At 36.8% G+C, this 25,698-nt stretch overlaps 1 protein-coding gene across 5 annotated transcripts in view; it reads right to left on the reverse strand.

Annotated features, from left to right (window-relative positions):
• The window catches only part of TRAF2 (TNF receptor associated factor 2), a 65,717-nt gene extending 40,607 nt beyond the window's left edge, over positions 1–25,110 (reverse strand). Inside the window, exons 1-3 of one of the 5 annotated variants that reach the window (XM_074210644.1) lie at positions 24,829–25,110; positions 24,563–24,719; positions 404–624 (exon numbers count right to left, since the gene is read on the reverse strand). In XM_074210644.1, coding sequence (XP_074066745.1) covers positions 404–624; positions 24,563–24,719; positions 24,829–24,968 — 518 coding nt within the window. In that variant the 5' untranslated portion in view covers positions 24,969–25,110. Of the gene's footprint in view, positions 1–403; positions 625–8,630; positions 13,467–19,777; positions 19,861–24,562; positions 24,720–24,828 lie in introns of those variants that run through there. The other 4 variants (XM_074210643.1, XM_074210647.1, XM_074210645.1 and 1 more) reach the window with 4 other exon arrangements.
• Positions 25,111–25,698: the final 588 nt, after the last annotated feature.

Consider the following 25,698-nt stretch of genomic DNA (forward strand, 5'->3'; position numbering starts at 1 on the left):
ATATATAGTTTGCTATAAGTAGCTACTTGCATTTTGTCTCCCCTATTAGACTCTGAACTTCTTTTTTTTACCTTTTTAAGGTTTTTTCAAGGCAAATGGGGTTAAGTGGCTTGCCCAAGGCCACACAGCTAGGTAATTATTAAGTGTCTGAGACTGGATTTGAACCCAGGTACTCCTGACTCCAGGGCAGGTGCTTTATCCATTGTGCCACCTAGCCGCCCTGACTCTGAACTTCTTGAGAGCAGTGACTGTCTTTTGCCTTTCTTTGTATCCCTAGCACTCTAGCAAAATGCATGAGAGATAATAGTTACTTAATAAATGTTGCCTGTCTGATCATTCTGCAGAAGCAAAGAACATATTATTCCCATTATACTGTACAAGTTTAAAAAATCACGATCAGTACCTTATGATACTGGTCAGACAATATGAGCAGTAACGATGTCCACACTGAGCTTGAAATGGCCTTCTCAAAATGTTCTTGCATGCAGAGCAGAGATATTTATCTTCTAGTTTTGTTCCTAGGATATCCTTTGAAAATCCAGGCTGAAGCAAATCTAAAGAGCCTGGAGGAGTAGAATTTGCTGTTGCCATGTGAGCCACAACCCCCAAATGAACTTCAAGACCCTGTAAGAGAAAAACCGTGGGTTTTTTAGTTTAGTTGAGATTTTTATTGCATCATTATTATCTCTTGGGGAAAACAGCCCTTTAAACAGAAAAGAACACTGTGTTAGCCCAAAATTTAATTAGAATTTATAACTACAAATCCCTAATCACAGAATTTAGGGATGACAGGGATTCTAGAGATTAGAAAGTGTTAACTTCCTTTAAAGATCAGAAATTTTTAAGGAAGTTAAGTGACTTGTCCAACATTCTAGTTAGTAGAAAGAATCAGGGCTAGTACCTATAAGCTCCAGTCCATTATAATTAAGCATGCATGCTAGAAGAGGCTCCCCTTTCCTATAAAAGAAGCCTTAACTCTCAACTACTCAATTTAGAGTGTTTTCATTTAATAGTGCCCAAAGCTTACAGGAAAGGAAAACTCATTTAGATTCTCTCACAACTCAAGTTTCAAAGCTGAATTCCTGGACAAGTTAAAGCTGCCCCATACCTGATGGAGGGCAATCTAAGAATAGAACTCCCAAAATAGACAGGCTAAGATTGCCCTCATATACCCTACCTACATAGCATCAAATAATTTATATATAGTACATGTTTTCTGCTGCACATCTCAAAGTTCACATAAAGAGCCCCATCAGCCTGGCTTAACCCAGTCAGTGAAAATGTTTATTAGCTCTGAATGAAGTAAGGAGAACCTTGTAGAACAAGTTATACAAGATTAATGTTATAAAAACAACTTTGAAAAACTTGATAACTCTGATCAATGCCTGATCAACTGATTCTAGAGGACTACAATGAAACACTTGACAGACTAAGATATAAAATAAGATGTTTTGGAAAAAAGACTATATTGGGAGGGGTTTTATGGGTCTATAATTTACATTATAAAGGTTTTATAAGCTTTTCCCAACTATGGGGTAGGTGATGAGTTTGAGGGTAAATGAGAAAAGCAGAGGAAAAGAGAAGAATTTTTTTTTAATGCAGGGAAGAGGGCAGAAGGAAGGCCAAAAGGAATCATAGGCAAACAAGACAATATTAAAAGTTTTGTGATGAATTTATGATATACTTAAAAAGAAAAGCAAGTTCTATATAATACATTCATGGCATTATGCACAATAACCTTCTGTTCTACAATATATATGGAAAAAAATACCATTTTACTTTGTGTATGTTAAGGTCAGAATAAAAACAAAAGATAGGGTTCCATCTGGGATGGAAAGATTATTCCCTTTATAAAAAAGGAATAGGTAAGGTAATATAAGAAATCCTGACTATCCAGAGATTAGTTATAAAGGTCTTTTGCTTCAAATGTCAGGTTTTCTTTTAGCAGAGGTGGCAAAATGCAAAAATCTATTCATGCTATTCTTTGTACAAAGTTTTTGTAAAGTTTGAGAAGGAATAAAGTCAAGAGTGTTAGCTAAAGTGAGGTTTTACAAAAGACATACAAAGTTTTTTTTTAAGTGTTTTAAAATTCTTCTAGTAGAAGATAAAGCCCTTGAGGGCAAGGACAATTTCTTTTTGTCTTTGTAGTTACTAGCCTGTGACAAAGCTAGGTAATTAATTATTAGCTGTGGCCTTGCAAAAAATAAAAAAAAACCAAGAAGTCTTGTCTGTCTAACCTCATTTCCTATTTTGATTGTGTTACTAGATCTAGTTATTTATGCTAATTCATTTCAGTTCTACAAATAGTTAAGTACCTGCCTTTTTTTTTTTTAGTTTTTGCAAGGCAATGGGGTTAAGTGACTTGCCCAAGGCTATACAGCTAGGCAATTATTAAGTGTCTGAGGCTGGATTTGAACTCAGGTATTCCTGACTCCAGGGCCAGTGCTCTATCCACTGAGCCACCTAGCCACCCCCAGACATGACTTCTTGCTAAAGTTTTACTAACTCATTGTGATCATCATCCTCTTTTCTATTCCCTTTAATAACATTTTTCTAAATTGTAGTCAAGAATAGAATTAGCCCACAGTTTGAAGATTCTTCTCAAGATTCTTTTCTCTTTCTTTTTTGGGAAATGGAAACAGTATTTCCATTCTTCCAATCTTTCCCTCCCATTCTTCAATCTTACATAGATTGGAGATAATGGATCAACAACGGTATCAATAGTTTTTTAGTTTCAAATATCTGTGATTTTGGTGGTATGGGGTCCTCCTTCCACCAATTTTATAACTAGAATTCTTCACATGATTAAAAAAATCCATTAACATAAAGCCAATATGGCTATGGTAACTTAGCTAACTTTATCCTCCGACAGAAGCCAACTCTCAAAGCCTCCATGATTTTTAAAGTTTTAAATTGACACAATACTTATTTCTGTCCAAAGAGCCATCCCTTGTAGCATCAGCAACAGTAAGAAGCAATATAACAAAACTAACAAGACATATTCTTTTATGATTACAAAAAGGAAATATATTTTAATTCTTTTCTTAACTTTTTTTAAAATTTTATTTAAGGCAATGGGCTTGCCCAAGGTCACATAGCTAGGCAATTATTAAGTGTCTGAGTTCAAATTTGAACTCAAGTCCTCCTGACTCCAAGGCCAGTATTCTATCCACTATGCCACCTAACTGCCCCTTTTTTCTTTTCTTTCCTTGGGGGACAGGTTTGAGTATTAAAATTATTACAAAGCTTTAAGTTTCAATTTCTTTTGTTACTCTCATTTACATTGGTGCTAGTCATTATATATGCTCTTTTCCTGGTCTTGCTTACTTCACTACATTATAAGTCTTTCCTTGCTTCTCTGAATTCTTCATAACCTTCATTTTAATGGCATGGTAAATTCCTTTACATTTACGTAACAATTCTGAGGTATTTAAGTCTAACCATGTTATTTCCCTGCTCACTAAAATCCAGTGACTGCTACCTTCAGTTCTCTTGAAAGCTCTTCATAAAATGATTCCTTCTCTTCCTGTTTTTGTAATATCTTTATCACTCTCTTCCACATACTATAAGATCTACTATGGCTTGCTGGCTCTTCTTCACACAGAATACTCCATCTCTCATTTCAGTGCCTTTCACTAGCAGTTGTCCCCTCCATGTTTGGAATGCTCAAACCCCTCACCTCTGCCTTTTAGTTCCTTTGCTCTTGCAAAGATTCAATTTAAATCCCACTCTCTGGAGGAGGTCTTTCCCTGTCAAACCCCCACCACCACCCTCAGTGCCTGTGCCTCCCCTCTGAGATTCCTATCCTGGATGTTGTCCTTGAAAGAAAGGGCATTTTGTATAGCTGTCACTAAGCATTAATTAATGAATGTTTGCTAATTGACTAACCCAACCAATTGGCATCTTTGTTTCTTTTGTTCAGTTACATGTGTTTTCCTGATTATGAGACCCTTTTTTCTATCTTCAGCCTCTAAAGTATTGTGTCGTCTACTCTATGTTTTAAGAGTGGGATCTGGGCAGTTACATGGTGCAGTGAATAGAACACTGGCCCTGGAGTCAGGAGGACCTGAGTTCAAATCAGACCCCAGACACTTAAATTACCTAGCAGTGTTACCTTGGGCAAGTCACTCTTAATCCCATTGCCTTAAATAAAACTAAAACAAACAAAAAAACAAACAAAAGAGTGGGATCCTAAGATCAAAGAGTATAAATATTTTGGTCCATTCATGGGTCTGTAATAATGCTACTACAAACTACTCCAACACTAATAAATTTCTTCTTTGTTCATCTTTACCAATTTGCTGGGCAGGAGCTGAAATTTCAGAAATATTTTGATTCCTCATATCATTTGTGATTTGGTTTTCATTTGAGATTCACACAATTCATCTCTACCAGTCAATTAAAATTTCAAGGACTTTGTCTGCAGACATCCAAGTCACAGTCTTTCTTTCCTTGATGAGCTGAGTTCAGTACCTGCCTTACAATTCTCTCCTCAACTCTGGCCCTCATATTAAAGGCCATATCTACTGAGGCTCATTCAAACCCTCTAATCATTTAGTTCCTTGGCTGGTCATTTCCCATAAGCTACTCCCACACTCCACTGCAACCCTACTTAAAGATGGTCATACGACTGATCTTGTCAACACACAAAAAAAATACATTATTTGAAAATTCTGAAATCCTTTCACAATCTTATCTGATAATATATTGCTCTCCACTTCTCCCTCTGCCAAACCCTACTCTTTGTTCACACCATGACCTCTAATTCCTTAACACCTCAATACTCTCCCAGGTCAGTTCTCTTGCTCCATTTGACCCCTTGGTAAACTAATTCAACTCTACAGTTATTATCTTCTTTTGAATCCCTAACCCCTAAACATTTTACTGAACCTGCCCTGACTAGTCTCAGATCACTCCTACCATTCACTGCCTTAACTCCTAACAAATGCTACTGAATAAAAATATAGAAAAATCATGCATGAGAATTGACTAAATTCACTCCAAATTTGTGTTATACAACCTTGACTAAGCCCTCAATGCTGCTAAACAATGCTATTATAAATTCATCAATTCACGATCCCACTCTTAAATCAGCAGTTCAACCTTTTCATCTCTCCACAAATTTCACACAGCTCCCCTTCTCCCCATCTCAAATGAGAACTTCCATCTCATATTTTACAGAAAAAATTGAGGTCATTCACTGTGATCTTTTTAATTTTATTTCACTCAGATACCTTCTGCCATTATCTTCTCCTTCATCTCTACAGGATAAAATTACCTTAATCCTTTTCAAGGCTAACTCCTCCACTTTCTTCTCTACTCTACTTGATCTCATTGCATCCTTTCTCCTCCAACATTTATTTTCAGTCTCTCCTTATTTAATGTCTCCTTCCTTACATGCCCAGGTCTAAACCATCACACTTGTCGATCTTATCAGCTCCCACAGATAGAATTACTAGCACCATGCTAATGATTCTCAAAACTACCTATCCTGTTCTAACCTCTCTGCTGACCTCCAATCTCATTTTTCCACCTGCCTTTCAAAAATCTCAAACTGAATAAACAGTAGACCTCTTAAACTCTTTGTATAAAAACCAAACTCATTATCTTTCTCCCTAAAACTTTTTCCACATTTACCTTCCCTATTATTGTCAAGAGCAACATATCCCTTTCAATCCCCAAGATTAGCAACCTGGGCATTATTTTAACTCCTCACTATCTTTCACCCTTACCTGCCCCCATCCAAAATCCTTTGGATTTCACCTTTGTAACATCTCTCCAATATGCCACCTTCTCTCCTCTGACATTGCCACCACTCAGGTGCAGGTCCTCATCATCTCTTGCTAGGACTATTGCAATACCTTGCTGATAGTTTTAAGTTTTCTTTTGCAATGTTACTATAGTTTAAAAAACTACTTTACTAAAGATAAACTTAATTCTGAAAAACTATTTCCAGGCATTATCTATACAACAAAACTTTACTAAGCTGCTAAGGATTCTTTTAAAAATAATAAGATTCCCTTTTGCTAGTCTCTGTTCTTATTTTATTCTTTCCCACTAAACAAATGTTTTCCTACAAAGTAATCACAATAATTTTAAGGAACTCTTACTTAATCTGAAGGTAACAGGGAAGATTTTCAACAAAAATTATATATGTACATATCCACATATTTGTACTGATTCAATACACATGTATGTACTTTGCTTACTATTGTTAAAAACACATGAAAAGATCTCAACTTACAAAAGCAGATAAAGGATTCTCCATTAGATTCCAGTAACTAGCAAGTTACCTAAGTATAATGGTATAGGAAGATTTAAACCAAGTTTTTATTCTTAGGCAAAGATGTTTTCTTTTGGGTTGGCTTTTTTCGGGGGTGGGGAACTCTACACTTGAGTCATTGTTTTACCTCCATTGTTTAATCTTTTTAAGAAAGCAGAAAAATATGTCTCCACTAAGCTCGTGAACAAGTTGACAACAGAACTCCAAAATATAGGCATTTTTAACACCACAAGACTTCATTTTGTGGAGGTTATCAAAACTCAAAGAAACTTCCTTTCTACACTAATTGTTTTCCTTTATCCCAAAGTATACTTGAAAATATATATAATATCTCTACTTAGATGGTTCATATACAAGCCTCATAAGTTATATTGATTCAAGTAACCATATCACTTTTCAGTAACTTCATATAAGAAATATAAAAACCAATTTCAAGCAATTAAAAATTAATCTTTTCCCCCAGGGCAGGCCAAAATATTAGTAAAACTTTCAATTCAAAAGCAATGGATCGGGGCAGCTAGGTGGCATAGTGGATAGAGCACCAGCCCTGGAGTCAGGAGTACCTGAGTTCAAATCCGACCTCAGACACTTAATAATTACCTAGCTGTGTGGCCTTGGGCAAGCCACTTAACCTCGTTTGCCTTGTAAAAACTAAAAAAAAAAAAAAAAAAAAAAAAAAAAAAAGCAATGGATCTTGGCCAGCTAGGTGGAACACTGGATAAAACACCAAGTTCAAATTCAGTCTCAGACACTTAATTAGCTAACTAACCCCACCACCTTGCCAAAAAAAAAATTGAATCTGAAATTAATAAACAAGTGTTCACAGATTTTTGAAAAGTTTTCCCTCTCATACTATCATGGTTTATAAACTGAATATTGCAAAAAAATCATTTTAAGATAATCTCCCCTTTGATCCAGCAATACCACTACTGGGTCTATACCCTTAAAAGTTTATGAAAAAGGGTAAAAAAACATCACTTGTACAAAAATATTCATAGCAGCCCTGTTTGCAGTGGCAAAGAATTGGAAATCAAGTGAATGTCCTTCAATTGTGGAATGGCTTAACAAACTATGGTATATGTATGTCATGGAACACTACTGTTCTATTAGAAACCGGGAGGGATGGGAATTCAGGGAAGCCTGGAAGGACTTGCATGAATCGATGCTGAGGGAGATAAGCAGAACCAGAAGAACATTGTACACCCTAACAGCATGGGGGTGATGGTCAACCTTAATGGACTTGTTCATTTTATCAGTCCAACAATCAGGCACAATCTTGGGGTATCTGCAATGGAGAATACCACCTGTATCAAAGAATTGTGGAGTTTGAACAAAGACCAAAGACTATTACCTTTAATTTATTTATTATTATTATTATTATTTAGGTTTTTGCAAGGCAAATGGGGTTAAGTGGCTTGCCCAAGGCCACACAGCTAGGTAATTATTAAGTGTCTGAGACCGGATTTGAACCCAGGTACTCCTGACTCCAGGGCCGGTGCTTTATCCACTACGCCACCTAGCAGCCCCTATTATCTTTAATTTTAAAAAAAAAGTTATCTTATTATGTAATTTTGCTATCTCTCATACTTTATTTTTCTTCCTTAAGGATATTTTTTTCTGTCATCACATTCAACTTAGATCAATGTATACCATGGAAACAATGTAGAGATTAATAGATTGCCTTCTGTGGGGTTAGGAGAAGGGAAGCAAGATTAGGGAAAAAATTGTAAAGTTCAAAATAAATAAAATCTTTCTTTTATAAAAAAAAAAAAGATAATCTCCAGTGGTATTTTAAGATTTTTGCAAAAATAAAACTATGTATTCTTTCCTAACAAGCAATACCTATTATTACTTATTAAAACAAAAACTGAAAGGGATCTTGCCTCTAGACAGTATAACTTGAACTCTATCTGAGAAGAAACTGTACTACCCTTTTTTTTTAAACAATATTCTTTTTTAGTTCACATATATCCCTCTCACCTTTCCTAACTGTTAGGGACTGTTGTGTGTGGGAGCACTGTAAATTATCTTCACCTGTTGTCCTTGAGCACCAGAACCTTGTTTTACTAAGTGCCAGGGGAGTGGGAGTGGATTAAGGGCCTGGGAAGGATATTTAAACACTGGTATTTGGTTCAATAAGGGGAGATCTTGGTGTACAGACAGGGAGAGAACTTTTCTCTCTTGTCTTCCTTGTCTCCCACCCCTCCAATGCTTGACTGGGAAAGATTGAGGGAGTCTGAGAAAGGGACACGATATATTGGCACCTGAACAGGGACTCAACACCTAACCAATCATATATTCCCTTAAGAGCAAGGGATCTTAGGTTTCCTATGTTCTTCTAAATTACCTGAGCATAATGCTGGATACACAATGGTACTTAGTATCCATTGAGTGATGGTATCCTTTCATATCTTCTTCAATTTAGGTCCATTTTATCAAACCTTAGAATGCTAGTTAACAGTCCTATAAATCGGATTATAAGAACAGATTTTATTTTTCAGAGGAATTTGATAGAGAAAACAAAGACAATACTAGTCTCCTAGTCTTTAGAGTTATCCTTAACTCTAATCTCCTTACTCCTGATTTTCATTCACCAAATGTCTTTACCCCCATTAACATGTGGAGCTATCAATTTAGCTCAGATTCTCTTACATGAACAATTAAAAGAACCTTTGAATTGGTTGCCTTCTCATAAGGGAACCCTATTTGATCCATACTCTACATAATTGCAAAGTGAAAGTCCTAAATCACAGCTCTGATCAAGTCATTTCCCTTCTTAAATTGCTCCAGAGGTTCTCTGCTAATATATATGAATTTCTCTGTTCTGGCATTAAAACCCCCTTTATAATCTGGTTCCAGCCCACCTTTCCAACCATTATGTATTACTTCCCTTCACATATACTAATACAATCCAACTAAACAGAGCTACCTGCTGTATCCTTCACATAACATTCCTTCTATCACTCATTCATCACCTTTGTCTCTTAACTTCCTCCAAAGTTTAGCCTAGGTCATGCTACCTCCTACATAAAGCTTTTCTTAGTGCTACCCTGTTCCTAGTGGCCATTATCCTGCATATACTTTATAAACATTATATATCTACTTACATGCAGACATTATCTTCAGAATATAAGCTCCTCAAGCATATGGACTGTTTTATTTTTATCTTTGTAACACTAGTGCATGTACAAAGTATGTAATAAATTTTTGACTTATGTAAATTATGCCAAATATAGGTATACCCCATTTTATTGTGCTTTGCTTTATACTGCTCTTCACAGATGTATTGTTGTTTTAATAAATTGAAGGTTTGTGGTAACCCTGCATCAAGCAAGTTCACTGGTACCATTTTTCCACAATGTATGCTTATATCCTGTCTCCAAGTAACATTTTGGCAATTCTTATTTAAATATATCAAAACCTTTTCATTATCATGATATGTCATGGTAATCTGCAATATGGTAATTCTGTTAACATTTTAATTATTTTGGGGTGCCATAAACTAAGCCCATTAAAACTGCAAACAATAAATGTGTTCTGACTGCTCCACTGACCAGCCATTCCCAGTCTTTCTTCCTTTTCTTGGGCCTCCCTATTCCTGGGACACAAAAATATTGAAGAAATATCACATAAACTTAGTTGATAAATTAGCAGCAGAGTTTGAGATGACTGACTCCCAATTTTGAAAGAAGTTCTACTATGAATAAATAGCATCAGATGCTCCAGATGAAAGGAAGAGTCAATCAATGTAGCAAATTTCATTAGTGTTTTATTTTAAGAAATTGCCAAAGACACTCCAACTTTAAGCAACCACCACCCCAATCAGTCAGCAACCATCCAGATAAGGCAAGATTCCTTTCCAGGAAAAAGATTATGACTAGCTTAAGATTCAGATTTTTAGCAAGAAAATATTTTTTAAGGCATCGCTCACTTAACAGACTGTAGTAAAATGCAAACATAATGCTTAAATGCACTGGAAAAACAAAAAACTCCTTTTGATTTGCTTCATTGCAAGGATCTTAAATTGAACCCACAACATATCCAAGATATGCCTGCATTCTACTGCAATGAATTTCTACTATTTTTCTATCCTTATTTTGGCACCAGCTGGATAATAAATTGTAAATTTAATTAAAAATTTACCCTAAGATATTAAACTGCCATATGAAGTACTATTTAAGGAATTAAAAATAAATTAAAGCTTTGGGCCCCATTTATTTTTTATTTTTATTTTTTTTTTAGGATTTTTTGCAAGGCAATGGGGTTAAGTGGCTTGCCCAAGGCCACACAGCTAGGTAATTATTAAGTGTCTGAGACCGGATTTGAAACCCAGGTACTCCTGACTCCAGGGCCAGTGCTTTATCCACTGCGCCACCTAGCCACCCCGGGCCCCATTTAAAAATGCAACTAGTCAGGCTAAAAGTGACAAAAGCAAATCAAGCTAGCCATGCTGCTAGGAGAATTTCCAATTTTGCAATTTCTGATTCTTGTTTGTACATGCAACTTTGACATGACAGGGGGTGGAGTATACTTGCCTAAAGCAACTACATTACTTTACAATGTAGTTATTTGTATCAGTAACTTTTTTAAAACTTCATTTACTAGATTCAACTATAGAATAATGGATTCATCTTTGTAATCTGAACTAACAATAATGCTATCATTTGGTAATTAATAATGTCTGATATCCTCAAGGTACTTTCTTATTATCCAGAGTGCCATTACATAGCCATCAAATAGAGAATTTTTGTATTTGATCCTAGAAATGATGGAGATCTGCTGTAGCTTAATGAACAAAGAGGTGACTTGTAACTTAAGAAAGTTAATTGGGTGCCTTTGTGAGCTGAGTCCTGGGTTTGGCCATAACACATGTTTTCCTGCTCTCCTTAACTGTATTTTTTTCTATGTGGTTTTAAAGAATGGATTAATTACCCCAAGGAAATATGTAAAAGTTACAGCTCTAAAGAGCACACTTCAACAACAGAGATATGATAGCAGCTGCTGAGGGGAAGTTAGATGTTAAGACCTAATAAAAATAAAACAATAACATTAGAAAAGAAGGAAAAGTCAAGAATCAATAAACTATCCATGCAAAACAGTCTAATTAATAAACAAAATTTGAGCAAAGTCCTTCACAGAAACCCAAGAGCAAAAAGGGATTGCTACTGATTCCTCTAGAGCAAGTGTGTCCAACCCACCCTCAAAGCTCATTCATGTAACCTGAATTGAATTGCATAAACAGAAAATGAAAGAATGAGTGAGCATATGTGCCAACTTAGTAACATCAATGACCAGCTTTACCCTTGACAAAAGTTCAACTTTGTGTGTGTGTGTGTGTGGTCTATGCTGGGAGTTTGCTTGTTTTTTTTTTTTAACAAAAGCTGTATACAGAAATTAGGATCTTTATTTTAAAATGTTATATATCTCATCATAACTGCAACATTATTTTTTCTTTTACAGAGAAAAATTATATTTATGTATTTGCTATTCCGTTCTCAGTTGACACACGTCTGAAAACTCACAAACAGAATGTACAGAGTTGCAATCAGAAATTCAACTTAGGGGCGGCTAGGTGGCGTAGTGGATAAAGCACTGGCCCTGGAGTCAGGAGTATCTGGGTTCAAATCCGGTCTCAGACACTTAATAATTACCTAGCCGTGTGGTCTTGGGCAAGCCACTTAACCCCATTGCCTAGCAAAAACCTAAAAAGAAAAAAAAAATGCAACTGAAGAGAAAAATTTATTCAAGTGTCTTTATTGGACATTGTACTAAATTTTATACTTGCCTAAAGAAAAATATCTGGTATTTCACAAACGTGCCCTGTTGATGACATATCTTTTGGGGAGTATGTATATTTGTGAGTGACATTTTTCCTGGATAAAACATACAAAAAGTAAAAGCATAACAAAAATTTCAGGTGAGTATCTTGAAGATTACATCTATCAAATCAGCTATAAGAAGCATTGGTATCAAAAAAGCAGGCTGTCTTCACATTAAAAATAGCATGTTCTTATTTCTTGTTTAAAAATTTTATCATTATACTTATTTTTTATTATTATACTTAATTATATTGTACATTTTATTATTATACTCACTGGTATGGGCTATTTGCAGTCATAAATATTAAATTCTATATGCAACCCTTGGCAAATTTTTGTTGAGTGATGTAGCCCAGAAAAGCTAAAAGGATGAATATCCATGCTATAGAGAGTATGGTATAGGTTTCTTGAAGTTGGAAAAGAGTTGAGAAAAAAAAACAACAAAATTGCTGCGAATCAATTTTGTTTTAAAAAAGGTGGGGGGATCAGCTAGGTGGTGCAATGGATAGAGCACCTGCCCTGGAGTCAGGAGGACCTGAGTTCCAATTTGGCCTCAGCCACTTAATAATTACCTAGCTGTATGACCTTGGACAAGTCACTTTAACCCCATTGCCTTAAATTAAAAAGAAAAGTTTTTTTAAAAAAAGATTATTATGGACACGACTGGTACAAAGGCTGGAGATTACTAAAAATTGTTTTGTTGTTTTTTTTTAGACTGATGAGACTTTCTTATTCAACGTTATGCCAAAAACACCATGAGAAGTTCAAGTTAGACTTTAAGATTACTCAAAAAAAATTTTAGGTGATTTTTAAAATTCTAGCATGCCTGAAAGTCTTGTTCTTTTACAGTAAAGATGAGCTCTGTGTCAAATAACTCTTTAGGTTATAGTTTAAGAAGACTAACTTTTATAAGGATTAGTTTAATATCTATACTCCCAAGAGACAGTCCTTAGGCAGGTTTCACCATCATTTTGGCAAAAAGAACAGAGGAAAAAGTTAAATAATTGAAAATGCATTTAGTACAAATTATTGCCATTACACATATCCATGCCAATGCTCTAGTCCCAACTAAAATTCAATCTTCTAGAGGAAGCCTTTTCTAACACCTTTCAATTCTAGTATCACCCCTTATTTATTTCTTATTCTCTATATAACTGTACATATTTGTTACTTGTTGTCTTACCCATTAGATTGTGACTTTCTTGAAGGCAGGTACTATCTTTTGCCTCTTTTTGTATTTATAGTGCTTAACAAAATACTTGACAATATGAGGACCTAGTCACTAAATTATGTTTACTAATTCTACAATTCATTCCATGGCACTCAAGAATGAATGGCATTCACACTTATTTTAGGAATATTTTAAAATGTCATTTTTAATATATATATATATATGTATACATACATATATATATATATATATATATATATGCCAGAATAAATTTCAGCTGGAACAGAATTAAATGCAAGAAAATGAATCAAAATATTAGAAAAAGGGAAATAATATATTTATTTCAGTTGAGGATAGATATCAATCATTAAACAAATGGAAGAAAGTATCTTTAATTACAAAAAATGTAAAATTCTAGAATGCAAAAATAATTAAGCTAAGGAAAATATCAGCACCAAATATAACAGGCAAAATCTTAACATATATATTTATAAAGACTACTATAAATATTCAAAAGCAGCACCCAGTTCCCTTTAGATGGTTAAAGATGAATATAAACAATCACATTAATTTCAGTATTAGAAAAATTTTAATTTAAAATAATTTTGAAGTGGTCTTTCCTCCCTTTTACCCCCATCCAGCTTTAAGACAACAAGTCCCTGTTAAATTTTAACTCTTCAATTTTCAACAAAGTATTCCAGCTAGATGCACCAGGTCTGGAGCTAAGGTTTAAAATCAAGTCCAGCCTCATTGTATTAGCCGTGTGACCATGAGCAAATTAATTAACTTCTATCTTATTTTCCTCAACTGTAAAATGGGGATAACAGTACCTCACTACCAGGATTGTTGTGAGGCCCAAATTAGATATGTTTACAAAGTATTTAGTACAGTGCCTGGTATACAGTAGTCATTATATAAATGCTAGTTATTGTAATCATTACCATTACTGCCTAGGCAACTGTTCAATGAATAGCATCTGCCTGGTCTCATTTACTTATCATTGCCCCTAGACCTCCCCATCTTGTGATCAAGAAACAATAATCAAATCAATATTATTGCTACTACTAAAGAGGGTGATAATCTCCTAGTTCTTATCTTTACTCACTATCCCTGGAACTGTGTAAAGTGATTACTTATCTCTGCTACAAAAGGAGCCTATCTTACTTTTTGTATTTTTATCACTAATAACACTCCAACACAGAGAGCTTAATAACAAATGTTATTGATTTATTACTACTTTTATAACAATAAAATTAGGAAAAAAAGTGACAAAATAACGTTAACAAAATTTAGTACATTCCTACTTTGTTGGTGGAATTGTAGTTTGGAAGAATCTTTTAGGGAGGCAATTTGGCAAATACAAAAAAAATCAGAAAAAAGCATACCCTTTGACCCAATAATCCTTAATGGCTTTGTGACCATAAAGAAGCCATTTGACCTTTCTGAGTTTCAATTTGTTCATCTATAAAATAGAGAATCTTTATGTCACAAGACTATTGTGAAGATCAAAAGATACAATGTACATGCATGAAGTGTTTTAAAAACCTAAAAGCACTTATAGATGCTATTATTAGAGAGTTAGTTCCTTGTAAATATAATTAATTATTTTTACTCATATCCCTAACAGCTTGGTACAAAGTAGGTGCTAATTAAATATTTATGCATTGTTATAAAAAGAAAAATCATGGCCCAACACAAAGAGTAATGAATAAAAGGGGCAAAAGAGGAAGCAATATTCAACTCAACAAACACTGATTAGAGATCTATTTATGTGAAATAAACTGTCATAGACATAATGTATATTAGAAATGACATTGAGTCACTAATATATATATAGAAATTCGTTTTTAAGGATCAATAGATGCAAATGTAAATTTGTTAAGATTTGTTGTATACATTTCAATAAAAAATTATCTGATTTTGAAAGGAGGTTCCCTTTCATTCGTTCAACAAATATTTACTGAGCAGATACTTCAAGGAAGTACTGTAAGTTGCAGATTAAATTTCTGTCCTCATGAAGCTTACCATATCACAATTCATTCCAATTAGTCCTAGTTATACAAAATCCATTCTTATAAATTCTAATTCTTATGAATGCTAAATAATTCAATGACTGAAATTCTACTAAAATTATTTTTGCAAATAACTTTGAAAATGCCAATTCTTGAAAACATTAAAAAAAACAACAACCAGTAAGATGCTGAGGGAAGGGAGCAGAAGCAAGAGAACATTGTACTCATTAAAAACAACATTGTGAGTTGATCAACTGATGGATGCAGCTCCTCTCAGCAATTCAAAGAACTAGGATGACCCTGGGAGATCTGTAATGGACAAAGTCATCCACATCCAGAGGAAGAAGACAAAACAAAATACAAACTACAGAATCTGAATGAATGCTAATGAATACTATGTTCACTTTTTAAAAATTTCTCATATGCTTTTCCTTCCTAGCCCATGATTTTCTTTCTTTTCCCCTTAGTCCTAATTCCTCATACAGAAAATGACTAGTATGTAAACATATTGAAACACAATGTACATGTACAATGTTCACTAGACAGTTTACCACTGAGGGGAAGGGAAAAAATTAAGTAACTTATAAATATGCATATGGATGAATGTTGCAAAATTTTCATAACATAATTGGAAAAAATAAAATTTCAATAAGAAAAACAACAAAAAACCCAATTCAGTATCCATAATTTCATGCAGGTTGCAGCATGAAACAGCAATTTTTTTCATTACCTAAGTAAATCTTCCCAATGAGTAAAATTTTTACAATATGAAGTTCTCAAATATACCTTTGTCTAGCATTTAGGTCAAGAATCAGGAATGTACTACAGCACATTTCTCTGCCCATAACCAACATAGTTGTTGGTCATGCCATGGTCATTAACATTCTAATTAGCTGTCCATACTATACCAAAGACCATTAAATATTACTTAATACCACCCCAGGTACCTAGGTATCAGAGCTCCTGAGTGAAGGGTGGGAGGGATTTTAAGGAGAGTTCTTCATCAAATATGGCAAAATAATGCAGTCTTTACAACTATACTACTAGAATCTAACTCCACTGTTCTCTTAAAACTAGCCAGATTACTTCATTTAACCACAGGCTGTTATTTTTATCAAAACACCATCTAAATACCACATTTTTCAGAAATTGCATTCTCCTATTAAATTGAAACCAAAAAACAGTTTAACTGTAAGGACCAATCTTGGCTCCAGAAAAAAAAAATGAAGAAATGTACCTTCTCTTTTTACTTGGAGAGGTGGGAGACCATGGAAAGAATCAGATATAGTTACAGCATCATAGATTCTAAACTGAAACTTTATTTAGTTCAACTCCCTTATTTTACAGATAAGGAAACTGAGGGTCAGTGAAGTAAAATGACAAGCCTAAAGTCATGCAGAGTCTCAGAAGTAGAACTGGAACAATGGTGTTATTTCAGTGGGTTTTGAGTAAATGTTTTTCTTTGTCATAGCAGAAAGCTTCAGAGGAATGATACAGGAATATATATATGGAAATAAAGATAAAAAAAGCACAGATATATATTTTTTAATTTTATATAGTAATTGCTTAGTTATGTGGGGTAGAAGCTACAAAGTAGAAAATAAGTACTAGATTATGGTAAAATGCAAGCTTGTGTTAAATATATGTAGAAGATACATTTTTTTTCCATGAGTTAAAAAAGACATTCTTAGAGAAAAACAGTATCTTTCATTTATAAAGTATTTTTACCCTTAAAAAGTGAATTCATGACAATGTAAAGACTAACAGACTACCTTCTGTGGGGGGTAGGGGAAGGGAAGCAAGATTGGGAGAAAAATTTAAAAATTCAAAAATAAAATCTTTCAAAGAAAATAAAAAAAATTTTAAAAGAGTGAATTCATGGATTATTCATAACTTAAAGCAATCATGAGATAATAACCTTTATAATGTGCTTCAAAGCTTATAATATTCTTAATAAGTATCATCTCATTTTTTTCCTGAACTACCTGAAATAAAAATGCCATAACTATCCTCATTTTGCTGATGAGTTAACTAAGTCAGAGGAAGTTAAATGAGTTGTCCAGGGTCCTGTAGCTAGTTAACTATCTGAGGCTGAATTTGAACACAGGTCTTCCAGGTTCCAGGTCCATTGAGTCACTTAGCTGCTTCAGCTTAGAGTAGATGGGTAGCTCAGTGAATTGAGTAAGGGGTCTGGCATCAAGAATTTGGAAGTGTTCTTCCTTCTATCATTACAGATTTAGCACAGTAAGGAATCTCAGAAGTCACCTAGTCAACTCCTCTCAGTTTTCAGATGAGGAAATTCTGTTCCAGAGAGGGCAAAGGATCATAGCCATATTGCTGGATAGTTTTCTCAGTGGCCATTTAATCTTTAAGTGATTTGCCCAAGTCAGAAGGTTTTGAATCCAGATCCTTAGGTTCAAAAATGTAGCACTCCCCCCCATTCTTCAAGGCCTAAGATAAGAAGAAGCTTTTGACATCTGCCAATGTTTTAGTCAATATCAAACAGTTCTGTATTTAACTGTGTAAATTTTTTTCAATAACTTACTTTTGATCCCCTAGTAGAATAAAATTTCTCAAAAAAGCTGTATAGTATCTTATATTTCTATATTCTCCAGAATGCCTATAACTCAGTGTTGGAGATTCAGAGTTTCAACTTTAGAGAAAACTGAAAGGAAAAATCAAAGAATCACATAATTTCAGAATTGGAAAGGACCACAAGAAATCCAATCCATCTCCAAAAAAGAATCACAAGTAAACACTGGCAAATAATTCATCAGGTTTTGTAATGAAAACTTCCAAGAAAGGAGGATCAATCATCCAAAACCCAGTGCACTCTCAGATAGCCTTATTTGTTAGGAAGTTTTTCTTTATTACAAACTTAAAATTTGCCTCTTTGCAACTTCCAAAAATCCTGACAGTATAACTAGTCCACCCTCGTCTCCCATTTTACAGATAAAGATACAGGGACCCATGTAATCCAAATGAGTTGCCCAAAATTACATTTTTATCTGGTATAAGAGCTATGACTTGAATCCAGACACTTAGTCCAGTGCTGCTTTCACTATGTGATATTAATGGGTACCTGGTTTGCCCAAAATGATACAATGTATCCACACTACTGAGATTAGAAACTAGCACCAAGATTCCAAATAGGGAGAGCCCAATTTGATTCTAATCAGACTTCCCTGACTTGCCACCAAGGCTTTAAGGCCTGGTAAAAGAAAAAAAAAATGTGTTGTCCATGATCTAAAGAGTTGGCCCGCCACTGAAAATAGGGGAAAAAAACCCATTTTGAGCTACTTTTTCCAGCAGTAATGAGGTTACACTGTGCAAATCACTCTTGACCTGTGACCCAATAAGGTGTAGTAATGCATTCTGCGGCCCTGAAATGCAGTGATTCTAAATGGCCCCAAAGGGGACAGAACCTGCTCTTGAAGAGCAGCGTGCTAAAGAGCCTGAGGACTGCCTGTAAAAGTCTTGATTCTGCCACACATTAAGTTTCTGAGATCCTCAAGCTCCCTTACCCGCCCAATAGTAAAAAATATTGATTAAAAAAAAAAATCCGGATCATAGTAAGGACCAAGTGCGAGAAGGTCTTTGTAAAAGCACCAAAGTGAATTCTAATGGTTGGGGCTTCTAGTGCCCATCCTGAACCGCATCCCTAGGAAAAGGAAGGATTTAAAACGAATCTCCCTCTCTCTCTATCTAAATATAACACTTTAGGCCTGTCCCTGTTAAAGGTATGCACGCGGACCTAAGTCAGGAATCTGGCACACTTGCAGGAGGTGGGCCGAGTCGGCCTGGCGAATCCATTCATGGACTCCCCGGGTAGAACCTCCACAAGGACCCACAACTGGCTCAGAGTTTTAGGACCATTCCCGAGGAAAAGTCCCGCGGGGCGGGGCGGGGCGCGGGGGCTTCCGCGGCCGTGGGCCCGCTCCTCCGCTCACCAACATGCCCCCGGCTCCCGGCGGAGCCCTTCCTGGCAAGCCCGGATCCCGGGGAAGGCTGGAAATTCCCCTCCGCCGGCCTTTCCCCACTCCCCGCCCCCCACCGACTTCCTCTCTCTCTCCAGGACTCGAAGCAAATAAGGGCAAAACGGAGGGAGGAACTCTCGCTTCTCCCCTCCCCCCCCCGGCCTCCCCACACCTTTCACGCCCCCGGCCCAATTTCCGCGAGCGGGAAGGAGGGAGGGTCCGCCCGGGCGGCGCGAGGCGGGGAAGGCCGCGGCCGAGCAGCGTGCCCTGGCCCGGTCGGGCCCGCCCCGGGTGGAGGTGGGCACGCGGAGCGCGGGGAGCGCGCCCACCTCCCTTCCCCGGTGCCTGAGGAGGAGGAGGAGACCGAGGGGCCAGGCCCCCGCTTCCAGCCCGCCTGCCCCGCTCGGGGGGCGGCTGCCTCCATCCGCTCGGCCCCGCTAATCGCGGCGGGCTTCCCCCCCTCCTCTCCCGCTGCCGCTCCGGGCTTCGGCGGCCCCGAAGCGCCTCCAACTCACCCCAACGGCCGCCGCTCGCCCCGGAACTGGAGCCCGAGTCGCCGCCGCCGCCGGCCCCACCCCCCCTCCCGGGGCAGTGACTGACAGGCAGGAGGAGGGCCCAGGGGGCGGCGGCGGCGGGGAGGGGGGCGAGGGGGGAGGCGCAGCCGCCGCTGATTGGCCGGCCCCGTGGCGACCGTTACTACTTAAGCCGGCCTCCCGCCTTTTCCGAGCACCTCCCTCGGGCGGCGAGGTGTGAGGGAGGCTCTGGGGCTCCGCTGCTCCGCTGGAGGAGCGGCCAAGAAGTCATCCCGGCCCCTTCTGAAAACCTTTCACATCGTAGTTACTCATTCAAAAATTAGCATTTTCCACCCAAAGGAAACCAAACACAGTGAAATGTGACTAATCCTGAGCCCCAGGGGGGGAAAAAATGAAGAAAAATGCTCCCTCCTTTTCATTTGGGGAGATGAGACACAACAATGAGAGGCACACAAAGATGCTCCGTTGATCCAGGGGTGGGGGAGCCCCTTTGCTCAAAATTTCAGTGTGAGTCCTGGACCCACTCCTCCCTATGCTTCAAAGTCAAGGGCATCACCCACCAAGTTTTACCCAGCTAGAGGAAATCTGACAATTACTTCCCCTTCCCCTTCTTATAAAAATGAGCCTGGCATTCTCAAAATTTTCATCTTTTCTCTTATCTCTTTCTCCCTTCTCTCATACTTACATCTATGTCCTCTCCTCTCCTCCCTCCATTAAATTTGTTAGCCACTTATAAGAAAGGACTGCCTTAAAAAATTTTTTTTCACATCTCCAGTGCAAGGCACCCAATGCAAGCTTAATAAATTTGAATTGAGATGGGGACTCTGAGGGATCTTTAACTATGACGACTTGTATTTTCCTGACCACCAGGATCTTACATAAAGACTGACTTTAAAATATCACTCCCTGCCCCCCAAATATGTGTGTTTTACTATGAAAGAAGTGTTATATAAGCCTCTAAATCCAAGAGCCAGAAAATGGCAACTTCAAATCCAAATCTTTACTTAATACATTTCACACAATTCTCCTCAATGAATAGCTAGCAATTAAATACTGTAATAGAATGTTTTATATCAGAAGATTCTCAGGAGGAATAAAAATAATAGCCAGTGAACTGCCTAGAAAATACCCTGAATTGGACATTTGGCAACTTTTCAAAATCATCTCTTTTTTCAATGAATTCCCCTGGGCCTGATTCTGGACCTATCTAAGATTATTGGTCTTTAAATTTAAGATTCTACTGTTCTGCACCATTTCAGAGTAAATTAAATATAAATACTTCAAGCTAATGTTACTTTCCCTTGAATTCTCTGGCACCTTCCAAAGAATGTTACACTGGAAGGGTTCTCTAAATGACTTGGAAATCATTTTTGAAAATCTAACCAGTTAAGAGCTCCTCTGGTTTAGATCTATATGACTGATTCCATACATGATATTGAGATACTTGAAAGCAAAGCTGGAACTGAAGCAGGATTGTCTAATTTAAATAGGAGAAAGCTAAGAATCTGGAGTTCTGACAGGGTTACCACCAACTAACCATGTTAACCTATGAAACTTGCTTCAATTGTGAAATGAGAACTACCTACTTCATGGAACTGGTGGGATTTTTCCCTGCCTTGTAGAAGGAGGGGAAAGGAAAAAAGGAAGTCTGGACCTATCTACTTTCATCAAGATAGGCAGTTTCCCCATGTAGAAATTCCCTTTACCAATGCACTTTGGCGAAGCAATTTCCCTGAAATTTTTAGTCTGATAGAGCTAAGAGGATGACTGAGAATTTAAGTGATTGGCCCATGGACTCACTACTGATATGTGTCACAGGGGCAGGATTTGAAACTCCTGCCTCTAAAACAAGCTCTAATCCCTTGCTGCCTCAGAGTATAAAATTAGATCAATAGATATGAAAGTTAAGATAGGGAGTTGTACAATTCAATCTCTAAGATTTGATCTCTAAGGTCCCATTCAATTCTAGCATTCTTTGATTCTTGACAGCCATAAGGATATTATATAATTACTTAAAATAATATGAACAAGCATCCTAAATGCTGAAGAGGCAAACATTCATAGAGTTATCATTAGATTACATTTTGCTTAGAGTAGAAATTTCCCTAAGACTATGCCTTTCCAATAAGAAAACAAGACCTTTTGGTTTGCTGATGAAGATAGATCTCAGTTATTATATTAGACACACCCAAAGCATAAGGCTTATGTCATTAAAAGTGGAAATTTTTTCCATTACCAATATTTGGAAAAGTCATAGTCTTTTCCCCAGAGCTTTATTTTAAACCAAATAGATAAACTAGCCCTCAAACCTTTTCTACTGGACTACAGAACTCAAAGACTTGACAGGCCAAAATGATCTTATTAATGTGTTATCACACTTAACAGGAAGCCTGTGTGGACCAGGATATGAGGAAGTTATTCAACCTTACTGTTGTCATACAATTTCTGAGGAATTACAATAAATTTTCAGACCCGACCATCACCATCCCCCCATTCAAAATCTGAATGGGATACCCTGAAACTTGCTTTTAATGAGAAAGAAACAGAAAGGGTACTGGTGTGGGCCAAGTTAAGAGACCTGACTGACACTGTAACTTTTAAGTGACTTGATTAAAACCTCACTTTTAACGTTTGGAAAATGAAGGAATAAGTATGAAGGATCTCTAAGATCCCTGCTAGGAAGGTTATTTGCTGAACAAATTCATTCTCTTTTAAAGAAAATTACATTGAATAAGTCAGCATTGATTAATAGCTTAAGAGGTAAGGCAGAATCAGAGAGGCCTGAGTTCAAATCCTACCTCTCAGTGTGACCCTAGGCAAATCACTTAATGTTTGTCTAGGCAGTTCTTTCAACATTTCAATTACAGAGAAGTAGGTTGCTGACCTACCTAGCCAGGTAAAAGACACACTTCAAGGCAGTCTAGTCCCTATCCTTAAAGAAAATAAAGTTTTCAAAAGCACTTCAGAAATATCATTTACATACAATCTATTGTTTTATTAACTGAAAATCATTTTGTAAAACTCCCTATTAAGATTATTTGGCAACAAGGTAAGCCTAGTACATTTTTTTATAATTCCATGTCCTTAAAAGAAAAATAATTTAAAATTTTCCTGTAATTTAAATTGCTTTTTCCTTTTCCTCTCCTTTGATCTCCAATGAGGGAAATTTTATGATGGTACTTCAAAAGAACAATGGAATAAAAAATAATAAAGGAAATGATGTTCCCTAAAGAGACATTTACGTGTTCCAATGGACAGAGCTCTCAACCTGGAATCAGGAAGACCCAAGTGATCTTAGACACTTTACTAGCTGTGTGATCTTGGGCAAGTCACAACCTCCTTAACTGAAAAAAAGGGAATAATAATAGCCAGACTAACTGACTAACCAAGATAACATCTCTTTACCTTCTATCTCACTGTCTTCCACAATATAGGAGGTAGAGTTCTTTCAGATTATAAGGATAATTAAATTTTTTAATTTAAAAAATTCTCATTTCAATAAAATATGTATATTAAATACCCCCCAAGGCTTGAGAATCAAATGAGATATTTGTAGTGCTTTACATACTGCTTACCACAAAGCAGATGCTTAGAAAAGTTTCTTTCCTTCGAATTATCTTTTAAAACCCTCATAAGTAAAATCAGCTGAACTTGAATTTGTAAAGTAGCTATATTCAACTCACCCATCCTTCTTTACTGTAGTATATATAAAATGCTTTACAAGCTTTAAAGTGATATATACATCTTAGCTGTTTTATTCTATTTCCTATGTATCTAATCCTCCTTTTACATTACTTGACATACAGTTGAAATTGTGTAATTCCATGTTTCCTTAGTCCAAATATGCTCATATGCCAGTAAAATATTCACATTCCACTGCTTGCCTTGAATAAACTATGCTTTTCTCCATAGCATCAAACCCTGGGTGTTCCCTTCATAGATTGCCTCAATGGTTGGCCCTGCCTATGTGCCCTTTCCTCTCTTCAGTTTGTCCCCATCCTGAATCTAAAGGTAATATGGAGACTACTTGTAATTAGGGTAATTTCTAGCATCTAATATGAACCTCCTCCTGGCTTCTAGCTTCTTTTTTTCCTTTACCTTATTGATTAAACTTTGCTTTTTCAGAAAATAATGTCTACCCTTCTCCATTTCCCCAATGTCTCCACTATCAAAGAAGTCCTTTTATCCACTAGACTAACTGACTACCAAGATAACATCTCTTTACCTTCTATCTCACTGTTTTCCACAATATAGGATGTAGAGTTCTCTCAGATTATAAGGATAATTAAATTTTTTAATTTAAAAAAATTCTCATTTAAATAAGATAAAATATGTATATTAAGAATTAGGATGAGATTATGATAGGCCTTAACAAACTTATAATAAAATATTGCAAATATATTCTCCCTGAAATTAGGCAGATGGTTTGATTATAATGGCTTCAGGGAGGTTAGAGAAACATTGAGATATTTTACCTTCCATAACCTCTACATTTCAGAGCATACCAAACCACCACTAGGACTCTTCACACTATCAGAAAAGCTGTGCAGATAGGGGATCTCCCACCTTTTCAACCTTTGAATCTAGGGAGTTGTCTCTTTCAGGCTACATGCTAATCCCTGGAAAAAGCAAATGATTATACAGACCTGGAAATTCTTATCTCCAGTTTTACTAACATTGTCCTCAAAAGGGTAACCTTGAAGCCTTATCTAGATGCAGTTGAATTAAAGGAAGAATTTTCTCTGTTACTGTCCAATTTGTACCTACCTGATCCAGAGCTGGACTGAAGGGACCAGTATCGGAGACAGCTTGTCCAGGGTCCCGAGCAGAAGTGAGAGAAGCTGGAACAGCATTTTGCCCATGTTCCATTGATCTCAGGCTCCAGGGAGTATCAAGTTGCCTGGGCTCACAGGGAGGGATTGTTCTGAGAAAAAGAAAAGAAACTAGAATACACTAAACTTTTAAAAGTTCTACATACCTATTTTGAAACACACAGAAAATGGAGAAATATAAGTTCCAGTTCCAGATGTTACCTGTTGTTGAAAAATAATCTTCCCATTGTTACAGAAGGAGAAACTGAGGAACAGAGGGGAGCTGTGACTCCTCCAAGATCACGCAAGAGATTGGCAGCAGAGTTGGGAAGATGACCCAGGAACCCAGAATCAAAATCCATGCTAACTCTAGGGAGAATTGTGACACACCCACAGAATTAGCACCCCTTGTCTTCCTTCTTAGTAGCCTATGAAATCCGTAGAGTAGTCAGGGCTTGTAGATGTTAAAAGCCCAAAGACTTGATTCTGATGTCATGTTACTTTAGCACTTTGGGAGGAGCTGCTTACTGGCTTAAAAAAGAGGGTGACTCATTCCAGGTCCCTGGGCAGTCTCTGATTCTCAGTAATCTCCCCTCCTTCCTCTTTTTTTTCGTTTTTTTCTTTTTGAAACAGAAAAGAAAGTAAAACTTGCCCTACCAAAGCCAGGAAGTGTCTGATTTTGAACAACAAATGAAAGCCATAAACTGTATGTCTCACATGTTGGACAGGCTTAAAAGAAACAGCTTCATGAACTTTGAAGAGGAACAAAATACTGTAGCGAGCAAAGAAAACCAGAGGGAGTGTAGTGTGAATAAATAGTTTCATTATTGACTTTTCAAGAGCTAATTTCAGCCCTTCCCAGACATGTTCTTTAAAGAAGGTTATTCTAGTATGAAAATCACTTAATATGATTGTGCATGCATAACCTATGTCAGATAGCTTGCTGTCAGGGAGGGGAGAGGGGAGGAAGGGAGAAAATTTTACAAAAATGAATGTTGAGGGGTGGCTAGGTGGCATAGTGGATAAAGCAATGGCCCTGGAGTCAGGAGTACCTGGGTTCAAATCTGATCTCAGACACTTAATAATTACCTA

The sequence above is a fragment of the Macrotis lagotis genome, chromosome 1 (assembly GCF_037893015.1).
Source record: "Macrotis lagotis isolate mMagLag1 chromosome 1, bilby.v1.9.chrom.fasta, whole genome shotgun sequence".
Lineage (NCBI taxonomy): Eukaryota > Metazoa > Chordata > Mammalia > Peramelemorphia > Peramelidae > Macrotis > Macrotis lagotis.